The sequence below is a fragment of the Lampetra fluviatilis genome, chromosome 4, assembly GCF_964198595.1.
Source record: "Lampetra fluviatilis chromosome 4, kcLamFluv1.1, whole genome shotgun sequence".
NCBI lineage: Eukaryota > Metazoa > Chordata > Hyperoartia > Petromyzontiformes > Petromyzontidae > Lampetra > Lampetra fluviatilis.
The window spans coordinates 4,302,080-4,314,928 of record NC_136278.1 but is presented as its reverse complement, the minus strand read 5'-3'; the positions used below and the strand labels follow the sequence as shown (position 1 = coordinate 4,314,928).

The following is a 12,849-nucleotide window of genomic DNA, read 5'->3' as shown; positions in this document are numbered from 1 at the left end:
CGCTAACAGCACTTGCCCCAACAGTCTGTCACAGGCTATACGGATAATCTTTGTATGCATGTGATGAGTTCACGCGAGCTTAGCACACAAGTACACACACACACACACAAGTACACACATACACACACAAGTACACACACACAAGTACACACACACAAGTACACACACACACACAAGTACACACACACGTACACACACACAAGTACACACACACACGTACACACACACAAGTACACACACAAGTACACACACACACAAGTACACACACACAAGTACACACACGCACTATAGTGAGTATGCATTCCCCGATGTGTTTTCGGGTTGGACCGCGTGTTGCTTGGAACGATGTCCGACGTTTCGCTCCACGTGCTTGGATCTTCTTCAGGAACTGAATTCCAACCCTGAAATGACATCGCGGAGTGACACAGCACGTCTGCTATTGACACTCTTACTTCGTATAAATAGAGTTAGTACCTTATGGACCAGTTACATCCCTGCAAAACTGCCGATATATTATTCCGACTTTGACGGTTTACTCCGTTTGGCTGGGCATACCGACATTAACACTTTTCACGAAAACGAAACATCTGGCCTAAATAAATACGCGGTGTTTAGTAAACATACCCATTAGGGAGACAAAGGCGGTCAAACATGGTGTTGGCCACTGACCCCCCCGCGTGCCGTGGCGGCCTTTAGAGGTGCTCGCTAGCAGCACTTGCCCCAACAGTCTGCGAAAGGCTATACGGGGGATCTTTGTCTTTGGATGCTAGGTGATGTGACAACACCAAGTCCTAGCGTACGGCATGGGCACAGCGTGATATCGGGGAAAACACGGCCTCGTTATTAGGTGAAAGATAAATAAATAACACCACCACCACCACAACCACCACCACCAACAACAACAACAGCTAGATATATAATAATTTTATATATAAATGTACGCGGCTGGAGTTCGTGCCGTGACAGGCGCACGCGCGCGCGCCCGCTAAATGAAATCGGCCCCGTGCCCCTGGGGCCCCGCGTGACGTCAGCGGGCCCTGGGGGCCCCGAGGCCGCTTGCTTTCCACTAAGCAAGTGCCAATTACAGCGAGCGAGCGGGCAGTTGTTGTAATCGTTCTTCTCCACCGCCCACTCCCGAAGCCGCTTTATAAATGCACGTTTTGTTGTTGTTGTTTTGTTGATTTACCAAACCACCATCATTGTCATCTTCTTCCGTTCCAAACCCTTACTGACCAGCGTAGTGAAGTATAGTCATGCATCTAACCCCCCCCCCCCCTAATGGTAGCGCAGCAATGATAGATGACGAACAGGGTAGATGTGGAAGCGATGTTAGGAGTCTCTCTGGGTAAGAACAGGACGCCTCATCGGCTTGACCATCGCCGCTTGCTCTGTGAAGTATGAAACCTTTTGGTGAATTGGAGGCAGAATCGAGAGGAGGTAACCTGGGATTATAGTCGACAACGGTGAGGTGCTCATTAAAGGGGAGAACTGCGTACATCTTAATCATCATAATCATCATCGGACATGGTCAATCCACTGATGGATGAAAGCTTCTCCAATTCGCGACCACCTCTCGCGATTTTGCGATGTAAAAATCCAAATTATTATAATCTTTGTTCTACAAATAATGCATTTAATTTGTGTAAACGATAGGTTTTAACTGATGGGCACATGACCAATAATGAATGGGTGGGTGGTTAGCGGCAAGCGCTGTAACCATATTCTTTGTAAGGTAAGACGCACACCCCCAACTTTTGCTTTAGATAACAATACCCTGCGGGGGGGGGGGGGTGAAAAAAGTGCGTCTTATAATCCGAGGAATACGGTAGCAGTGGTTGTGTTGGTTAAATGAAGGCCCGAGCACACACACACACGTCTCTCTCGGCGTCACGTCTCGTGACGTGAGCACACAGTGGCTCACTATAATAATAATGATGTTCGCTTATTGACAATTTGTATGACAACGTCAACATCAGTTTAACACGTAGGCTTTCGCGACCAATGTTATTCATAATCAACGTTTTTGGGTTTAGATCGCGTTATTTATAAATGTGTCGTAACCCTCCACCACCGGACACGGCCAATCAGTAAAAAAGTGTCACGTTGACAAAAGACAAATAGTTCACTGCTTTAGCCCACCGGTGTGTTGAAGCCACAACATTTACAATTTGAGTACGACGTTTCGCTGGTAATTGCATCCAGCATCATCGGGCAATTCGCCAGAATGGTGAGGCTCTGCTGTGTCTCCCGTTCTTATATCGGTGCGCTTTGAAGTATTGTGCGAATTTAGATAAAAAAAAACGGGTGTTATTATTATTATTATGATTCTTGTTAATTGTCCCGCTCGTCCGCTATTGTTTTAAGATTCCGAACACGTGGTCTTGCGGTGGCTTATGGTTTCATCACAACACTTACATGCATACGTATGTAGAGATAAATAGGAGTTACATCACAAACATATTTACACTTTATCGCTCAAGCAATGTCAATAGATAGGACGCTTGGCTAATTCCATGAATGAGTGTTGGCTGCATGCGGAAGGAAACGCGTGATGATGTGCCTGGAGAAAGCTAAGCAAGGAGTAACCCCTCTGCTACGATCCGTACAGATGCATTTCATAAACATTTTTTGTAACTGTCCTCACCACCTGTATGTATGTTGAACTTCTTTCGCACAGTACGTAGCCAACCGCGCTAATCGGAGGTGCGAGGGAAGGACAACGAGCTAAATACCAAAAGCAGTCCTTAAATAAATGAGTGTTCAATCTAAATACAGCCCCAATATTAGAACACCACGAAAAGCATTTGCACGCTATCCGCAATCGTCCCAGTAAACCAACACACACACACACACGCACGCAGCCTGCTTAGCTTCCAAGATCGAGTCTGATCAACATGGGGAGCGCATTCGGAACGATGCGACGCTGGTGGAGGGGGGGGGGGAAGAGGAGTGTCACGATTCGGTTCACACGTGCGGTCTCCACGATCCGAACCGCGCCGCGTCTCCGTCGTGACTCCGCGTTAACCTTTGCCCGCGTGTGTCACGTGCCATTGTCAGGCATCCGCACGGAGCAAGACGTCTACGTGCGGCTCATCGACTCCATGACTAAGCAGGTGAGCCGCGCGCCACCGAGCAGCCGAGGGGGATTTACGGCGAGACGAGGCCGTGCACGCTTTATTAGGGGGGGGGGTAGACGAGGGGGGGAGAAGGGGAAGGGGGGGGAGGCGAGAAAGGGAGGGGGTGAGTTGAGGTTGGGTGGGGGGAGAGGGCGGAGGAGTGGGGGGATAGGGGAATTTGGGAGGTCGAGATGAACTCGACACGTGCTTGGCACACGTGCCGCAGCCAGCTGTGCGCATGCGCTCCCAAAGCTACCGACAACATTTGGACTCTCCGCTCCAAGAGGCGGATTGTGCCGCGCGTATTCTGGCGTGGTCTGCCTGTTGGGGCGATTGCTGTTGGCGAGCGCCTATTATGGTGGGCGCTGCGTGCTTAAAAGGGATGGTATGGTCAGTAACATGCCAGGCCTCCCGTCGTCTCCCCAGTGTTGATCTTTACGCAACGCATCAGGCGCCCATTGCAGGCTAAGTAGACCTAGGGGAGGTCCAGGAAAATGTTGAGGTAAACATTTGAACACCGGTGTCATGTCTGCCCGGTGACCCAGGACGCCTGATTCGTTGCGCTGTGTGCGAACCATCGCGTCTCATCACACGCGCGTCGTAACTTACGCCCGCACAATGCGCTTGCAGCAAACAATGCCGCAACTCTTGCCCTTGCAGTCTACAATGTGCTGCCGATATTTATACACACGCGGTCTTAATTTCTCACTCGGATATTTCCGGCTGGACTGGTTTGGTGATTTTCGGCGTAAGGCACTACCACGAGAGTACGAAGTTCGCCATTTTTCATAACAACCCTCTATTGTTGTACCCGACACAAGTCCTCCGATAATGACACGAGGACAAAAAAACGATAAGTGTCGTGAGGGCGAACTGAGTGGAGATAGACGTGGCGTCGTTTATGCTGAGATGAAGCACCAGCGGGCGCGCGACTCGTGTTGAGATCGCGACGGTGAGGGTCGTTCGTCGTTCCTGTGGGTCGTTCGTCGTTCCTGTGGGTCGTTCGTCGTTCCTGTGGGTCGTTCGTCGTTCCTGTGGGTCGTTCGTCGTTCCTGTGGGTCGTTCGTCGTTCCTTTATCGGATGGATGAGTCGATGGGGCGGCCGCAGAGCTCGTGGTAACAATGGCCCAAAAGCGCAGAGCTTTCGCGCGGCGCGAACGCAAAGCCCTAATCCATACAGTGCGGCGTTATGCTGCACAGAGCACCGATGTTACGCGTTATCGTGTGCGCGTGCGAGTCTACACTCCCGATGATTTCTCGATGGCAATGTATTCGTGAGATGTTGGGTACAATCGATCCAGCGCACGCGACGGTCGTAGTCTGTTCAAACAATTGGCGATCTTATTAGTAGGTCCATTGTTTTCACGCGATGTCACTGTTTTAGGACCTTACGCCCCCGCGCGCGCGATATTGCAGCTAATGACCAAATAATGTCGATGAGTCCCAGTTACATTGAAACCGGTACACAGTGGACTTGTTGGGCCGGCGTTCTGCCGCTTAAATTAAAAACTCAACAATCTCGACTTTGTTTTTTTTGGCAGTTGGCTTATCGCCAGCCAACCTCTCTGTGCAAAACCCCCCCCCCCAAGAATGACAATGCCATCTTGACATGCAAAGCAGGCCGAAAGTGCTAAGCTTTGATATCGAATGTGGACGGCTGCATTGTGGGGCGCCGGGGGGGGGGGGGGCAACCCTTGCATCAAACCAACCGTGCAGCGTTCGTTACACGTAGACAACACAGCGCACGTCATCATACACGACCCTCTGAACGGATGGTTCATGCGCCTACAACGCACGTGTGTATGTTTCAGTACTGCTACGAGATATGTTCTATTGAAGCAAGCCATGCCCTTCCACCACAATCCCCGCCACCTACTCGCCACCCTCCCCCCCGAGTAGAATATAATCCGCCTTGTAATTACTTTGGGCGCTTCTGTTAACAATAGCGACGGCACTGCGGGATTAATGCGGAATCAGCCGGCCAGCCGTGCATTTATGATCCAAACCATATTCCACACGTCGCGTCTTGCGCCCCTTGTCTCTGGCGCTGTTTATTAAGTGCGATAATGTTAGTTTTATTATTATTATTCCTGCTACCACTGTCACAGCGCGGCAGTGTTAACGTTGGCGACACGTTTGCGTTGAAGTGCGTTGCCGTGGGGAGCGGTAGTGTGGCGGTTAGCGCGCAGCACTACGAACCTGGCCACCCGAGTTCGATTCCCACTCACGACCTAGGGGAGGTCCTAGACCTGCCCTAGGTCGACTCAGCCTCAAATGAGTACCTGGTGCGGTGTGTAAACATCGCCACTGGGGAGACAAAGGCGGCCGGGCGTGGTGCTGGCCACCCACCCCCTCGTGTGCCGTGTCGACCTTCATTGGTGCTCACTCACAGCACATGCACCAACAGTCTACTGAAGGCTATGCGGGTGATCTTTGTCTTCGTGTGTGTGTGTGTGTGTCCTGCCTTGTGTGTACCCGTCTGCGCGCTTCGCTTCATTGGATACCCCGGCACTTTCATTGTCGGTGCGTGGCTTAAATTGCCCCGCGTACAACAAACGCTTGTTTCAAAAACGCGTCTGCCGTCACCCGCATAACAAAGGCGAATTATTCTTATTATTATTCTTATAGCGCGTGCGATGAAAACGCACTTTTAAAAATAATATATCACCGATATTCCCGCAATCAATTATGAACCCGTATCAAATGGAACGCGCTGAATAAAAAGGGAAAAAAATCCACTCCGAAACCATTCATTTTCTCGTACGCGCAAAGTGCGTAAGGGTAAGAGTTACACATTCGGCTACACAGTAGTTTCGTTTGTACAACGGGGGACATTGGCTAAGCGACACGTGCGTTGAGATAATCACCCGTAACGCAATTAACATTCGCTCATTTCAAAGCAAAATATAATCCCGATGGAAGGCATTAAGAATAAAATATACAAAACCACACACGCTTTAACTTAATTTGTATCGATCTAACTTAATTGACCTCTCGCGGAACGCCAATCTCACCTGCGATGAATAACGATGCAAGAGGCGCGTCAGTGTCATTCAAATGCGCGCTGCGTGCGGCGCACGGACACACACACCTTGCGTGACGTTTTTTCTGCGCGATGCAACAAAGACAAAGATCCCCCGTATAGCCTGTATTAGACTGTTGGGACAAGTGCTGTTAGCGAGCACCTTTTGCAGGCCGGAACTGCAGTCGAGTGGATGGGTGGCCAGCACCACGTCCGGCCGCCTTTGTCTCCCTAGTGGCGATATTTTCGCATCACACCAGGAACTCATTTGAGGCTGAGTGGACCTAGGGGACGCCCACGACCCCTTCAGATAATCTTCACTGGGGTTGATCGTGAGCGGAAATCGATCTTTGGGTCGCCGGGTTCGTAGCGCAGCGTGCTAACCGCGACACCACCGCTCCCCAGACACGCGCGCTAGGGTGAACACATTTACCCAATCGCCCTCGGAGCCCTGCCTGCTTTTCAGCCATCCGCTAGTTCGGTAAATACGGCCTAAATAAAGTCACGATACTATCTGACACCTCGGCACATTGTGTTAATGTCGGCATACATTGGCTTTTGATGATAGCAAAGGGGACTTGGGCAGGGCACGTCGTGGCACGAAGGGATGGAAACACGTGGACGAGACTGGCGACGGAATGGCAGTCAACGGAGGGACCCCAGCCCGAGGAGGCGAGCGCTGCGGAGACGGAGCGATGGAAATGAGATGCATTGTCGATGCATGTTCGTAACGTTGTGGGGGGGGGGTGATGACGGCGAAGGGGGCGGGGGTGCTTTCAAGCAGCAGTGGATAGAACATAGCTGATGATATTTATGAAAAACTGTGATTTCGTGAAATACAGATTCACCGGTTTCGCGCCGAGCCGATGCGTGCGCGTGAACTCTCACGAGGTGCAAATCGACGGCTGTTTCTGCGCGAGTGGCATCTTTTAGAAGAGCGTTACCGCTACGCGACCCGGCGCCACCACGACCACTGGGAAACCCGCACGGAGTGGGTGTCTGTGCGTGTGCGCGTGTGTATACAGAGTGGGGAGCGGTGGTGTAGCGGTTAGCGCTACGCTGCGCTACGAACCTGGCCACCCGGGTTAGATTCCCGCTCACGGCCAACACCGGTGACGATTATCTGAACCGGTCTTGGGCCTTCGCTAGGTCGACTCAGCCTCAAATGGGTACCTGGTGCGATGTGTAAACATCGCCTCTAGGGAGACAAAGGCGGTCGTGCCTGGTGCTGGCCACCCACCCTCTCGTGTACCGTTCCGGCCTTCATAGGCGCTCGCTAACAGCACTTGCATCTTCAGTCTGTTAAGGCTATAAGGGGGATCTGTGTGTGGTCGTGTGTTCGTGTGGCTGTGTGTGTGGCTGTGTGTGCGTAGGGGGGGGGGGGGAGCGGTGGTGCAACAGTTAGCGCGCTGCGCTACGGTGCCCCGGCTATCTGAGTTCAATTCCTGGCCTCGGCAAGACATCGCTGTACCGGTCGGGAAACCGCTTCAAAGTTCAACTTTGTCTCGTAGCTGCGCTACGAACCTGGCCACCCGGGTTCGATTCCCTCTCACGGCCAACACCGGTGACGATTATCTGAACCGGTCCTGGGCCTTCGCTAGGTCGACACAGCCTCAAATGAGTACAACGATTAAAACGTAACGTTACTTAACACTCAGTTTAAGACAGATATTCCGAGTAAATGAATGTCAATGAGCCGATGAGGCTCAATTAGTGGTGGAGCGTAGTCCACAAAGCAACGCAATGGGGGTCCCCCCGCCTCTAGCCTGGGTACCAGGGCCCCTCCGGCCCGTATCCACGTACCGACATGCTCGTCCGTGTATTACGTAGAGCTGCGTGACAAAGGTGCCCCTGTGTGTGTGCCGGCAGCGGTAGTGGGGAGCGGTAGTGTCGCGGTTAGCGCGCTGCGCTACGAACCGAGTTTTTTATTCCCACTCACGGCCAACGCCAGTGACGATTATCTGGACCGATCCTCCCCGAGGTCGACTCAGCCTCAAATGAGTACCTGGTGCTGCGTGTAAAAACATCGCCACTGGGGAGACAAAGGCGGTCGGGCGCGGCGCTGGCTTTCTTAGGCGCGACTCGCTAACAGCACTTGCCCCAACAGTCTGTGACAGGCTATACGGGGGATCTTTGTTTGTTGTGTGTACCGGCGGCGATGAGCCTCCGTCGAGAAAGCGCCCTTCTGCAGAAACGCCCCCAGGCGCTGCTTGGAGTCATCGCGCGGCGCGTGTCGGTAATCGCTGTCGGCACCACACACGGCCACTTTCTGGGTCCCGTCAGTCGTAATTTTTCTCGAAGCGCTTTCAGAGATGCGTCTTGCGTTAAGGAGCCCCGCGCGTTCATTAGGGCGGCGAGCGCTAGCGCTGCGACTTTGTAAATAATCATGAGCCGCGGTGCCAGGCGCCGTGATGGCTGGAGAGGAACGGGCCAACGCCAAGTCGGCAATCATAGTTATCGTAGAGTTCTCGACTCAAACTTTCGTACATTCCGTTTTGCTTTCACATTTAGCCCGCCCGTGACGTACACGCCGTGTATATCACGCCGTGTATATCACACCGTGTACATCACGCCGTGTACATCACCCTGTGACAAAGCAACATCGCACGCGGGGCGCGTCTGTCGCGTCCGTGTTGAGCAGCAACCTCCCGCCGCCCGTGTTGCGAGGCAGGCCAAAGCTACGGAGTCTGTCACTTTAAGGAACATCGGGAAATATGTACACACGCGTAGCCCTCTCGACAATCCACTGCTGGATGGGGGTCTACTCAATGCCTCTCGTGGTCCACCCCCCCCCCCCCCGAAGCCGTGTGGGTCGTAGGAACTATTTTGAAACAGATTTGACGTTTCTTTCGGAGCATAGAACGTACCGTACAACGGTGCTTTCTGCTGACAAAGTGGCACCGCAGTGGCCTGCGACACCTGTTAGGGCAATGGTGATCACTCAGGCAGGCACTATCCCGGCTCAACTCGACATGGTGCTGAGATCGGACGCATTGCGGGAGATTTGATCGTAAGGCCCTTTGAGGCACCCCATCGTATTGTAAAGCAGCCACGGTGGCGAGATGTTAACTACCTCGCCTGGTATGCAGGAGGTCATGGGTTCGATCCAGACTCTGACGTCTGCTTATTTGGAGTTTGCGTGTTCTCACCGTGGTCGTGTGGATTTTTTTCCGGGTCCGTCCGGTTTTTCCCTCCACATTTAGAATCGACATCACGCGTTTAGAGCGTCTGACTGCTGTACATTTCCACGAGACGAGTCACTTGGTTGAGCTATCATTTGTGCAAAAAGAGCTGTTACAGCTCAGTGGGCTTCAGTTGGTGAAATACGAATCATTGAGTTTCTTTTTTTAGCAGCGCCTCTTGGTTGAGTATCGCGTTAATATCGGAGTTTTATGAAGGAACTCGATGCGATCGCCCAGGTCTGAAACGTGTGCTGTGCTTCGACGGTGCCTCCGCGTGCAGGCGATCATTTACGAAGGGCAAGACAAGAATCCGGAGATGTGTCGGGTGCTGCTCACGCACGAGATCATGTGCAGGTGAGTGTGGCGAGCATTAGCGGTCACCAGCACGGTGATCATCCGGATCATTAAGTAGTTGACGCATAGTCGTCATCGTCGTCATCATCATCATCAGCAGCAGCAGCAGCAGCAGAGTGATCATCATCACCATTCGAAGAAACAAATTCATAGTCATCGCCAGAAGCGTATGATCATTCGTAGCAGAATCATAGTCGTCATCATTATCATCGTAATCAGTAACAGAAGCATCACGGTAATCATGATAACCATCATAAGTAGTTGCATCGTCGTTATAATCAGTAGCAGTGATATCTGCGTAGTCATCCTACTTTGCATAATCAGCATCAGACGTCATCATCAGTATGAGTAGCTGCTGCATTATCAATGTCAGTGACATCAGCATCGTAATCATCAACATCATCATCAGCTCATCGATAAGGTGCGCATAGTCCACGGCATTCATTTCGTACCAAGATGGCACGCACCAAGGGCAATGACACACCATCTGCTCCCCCTCCCCCCGCCACACTCTCCAACGCAGCCATGGCATGAGGATAACACGGCTACGCGATACTGATGATGCCTGATAAGAGTAAAACAAGTACCCGATATAGCGCACTGCATTGCATGAGGACACCATCGTGGACTTTAGTTTAAACTATTATTTTCAGATATTTAGACGTAGATTCGTAGAGCATTGCTTAAGTGAGAGAGCAGGCAACAACGTGCGTTATGGGGGGGGGGGGGGTGCGGGCGGGGGGGAGGGGGGCACTTAATACGTCTCCATCGACCCTGACGCCACATCCACGGCCGACAATTAACCGCATCAAAAATGTATCGTGCCTCGACGCTGAATAGCCGCGTGCGTTAATTGCGGGCTTTACGCAGCGACGTTTTAAATCCACGTGAACAAAAAGGGATCCCCTTTCGCTCGGTTCCCTTCCGCACGCACTTACCAGGCGGACGGGGCGTTCGAAACGGCCTCATCCCATTCCGAGTTCACGCATAAGCCGCGAGGACCGGCATTAGCACAAGCTCACTATTAAACATTTACACTTCCCCATTAACAGCAGCGGCGGCAGCGGAGGAGGAGGAGGAGTGCAGGAAATTGGTTTTTGCGCATTAAACAAGCACAAATCGAGAGAGAAGTGAGGGGGGGGGGAGGGGAGTCAACGACACCGCCCAGAAATTGTACGATACTGACGACGGATGCGATTGATGGCAATTGAAGCGAATACGATGAGCGACGTAAAACTTGCCGTGCTTTCTTCACGACCCCCTGCCTCCTGAAGCAACGCAACGGAACAGGCACACAACGTAGTTGACAGCCTTTTGTCAATCCGCTACCGATGGGGAGGGAAGTCCCCCCCACCTCCCACCCCCCCTCCCTCCCTTCAATATGGGTTGGGTGACCATACTTCACCGCGGCGCTGGTCAGTGCGACTTGGTGAAGAGTGGATTGAAGGGCGAATGATGGAGCTGTTTATATATCAAGCGCATTTATACACGCGCAACTTTTATACGCAACGTTGTCACAGGAGCGCAGATATGACTTCACCGCTCATGTTTATCCCTGGTCAGGAATGAGAAGAAACTCCCATGGTGCAAGGTGCTAACCACCTGTGCCACCGCTCCCTCACCTCACCCCCCTTCCCCCACATCGTCGCAGAAACATCACGCGACGCGTTGGATACAAACTCAATCATGAGTCCGTGAGCATTAAAAAAAAAGATGTGGAGCAGCATTGTCACAGATGAATATGTTGCTGGATAGATTTCCACTTTCCGGGTTTCATCAGCTGTGCAGGAACTGCATGGGGCCATACACGCGCAGCCCACGTGGGCCGCAGTCGAACGCGTGTTGTTCGTTTCGTTTCGTTTGTTCCCATCCAACTCGTCGAGTCGATTTACGAATGGAATCGTGGCTTTGAGTGAGAGGCGTCGTGACGTCTCCGGTGCGATGAGTCCGGAGATCGAGACGGGGGTCACGGTGGTGGCGGTGGTGGTGGTGGTGGCGGTGGTGGTGGTGGTGGTGTTGGCGGCGGTGGTGGCGGTGGGGTCACGGTAATTAACACGTTGGTGGTGGTGGTGGTGTGCAACTCACAGTCGCTGCTGCGACAAGAAGAGCTGTGGAAACAGAAACGAGACCCCATCGGACCCGGTCATCATCGACAGGTGAGGCTGCGCGTATAAACGAAATATCCCCCCCCCCCACCCACCCACAGCAATGAAGAACGCAACTATTGGGGTGAGTGCTGTTAGTGGAACGGCGCACGAGGAGGTGGGTGGCCAACACCACGCCCGGCCGCCTTTGTCTCCCAAGCAGGGCGACATTTACACAGCGCACCGGGTACTCATTTGAGGCCCGAGGCCGGTTTAGGTAAAATCCTCGCTGGTGTTCGCCTTGGGCGAGAAGCGAACTCGGGTCCGCTGGGTGCGCAGCGCAGCGCTAACCGCGACACGACTGCTCGCCACGATCACGAGAGAACACGCGCACGCAAATCCTCGCGACTGAATGCTTCCACACCGTGTACATTTTCAGCCACATTTTTGCGGAGGACACCGTTGTCATATGAGTTGTGCATTGATGACACCTGTAATGTATTCAACTGATATAGAGATACCTTATTTTACTTAACTCACTCGATTATACTATGCGCCTGGAAAAAGGCTAATCGATGGAAGTCACATACTTTATAGAAATGACAATTATATGAACCTGTAACTTGTGATGATAAACGGATAAACGCAAGGTAAGGTCGACGACGGTTCATCTTCTTACGAGTCGACGCGACCCACTGGCCGCGTACAAACTCACTGCTGCCAATTTAACGTGCAGTGCGCTTTACCATGGGGGTCTAAAAACAAGACCAAAGACAAAGATCACCCATACAGCCTCGAACAGACATTGGGGCAAGTGCTCTAACCAACAATGGCTTATCCCCCCATCTAATCATGGCGAGTTGATGGGGCTCAACCGCGGTCACGGACGACTCAGATAAAGTTTAGCACTTAATTTGCCCAAAGCTCAAACGCTGCGAAAAAAAAAATCGCTCTGACTCTCAAGCGCCGGTGTAGCGAAGCGGCCGCTTGAAGACGCATTCGGAAGCCGTTCCACGGTGTCTACATCCGCGGACCGCCTCCGAGCGCGACTGACCACTCCAGTCGGGACTGCCCCGTGAGAGTTTCCTGAA

At 52.3% G+C, this 12,849-nt stretch overlaps 1 protein-coding gene across 18 annotated transcripts in view; it reads left to right on the top strand.

The window, feature by feature from the left end:
- Positions 1-12,849, top strand: part of LOC144931502 (transcription factor COE3) — a 152,884-nt gene that overhangs the window by 11,362 nt on the left and 128,673 nt on the right. For all 18 annotated transcript variants that reach the window (XM_078855416.1, XM_078855422.1, XM_078855419.1 and 15 more), the window contains exons 4-6: positions 3,058-3,113; positions 9,601-9,674; positions 11,762-11,830. In XM_078855416.1, the coding sequence (XP_078711542.1) occupies positions 3,058-3,113; positions 9,601-9,674; positions 11,762-11,830 (199 nt within the window). The remainder of the gene's footprint in view (positions 1-3,057; positions 3,114-9,600; positions 9,675-11,761; positions 11,831-12,849) is intronic.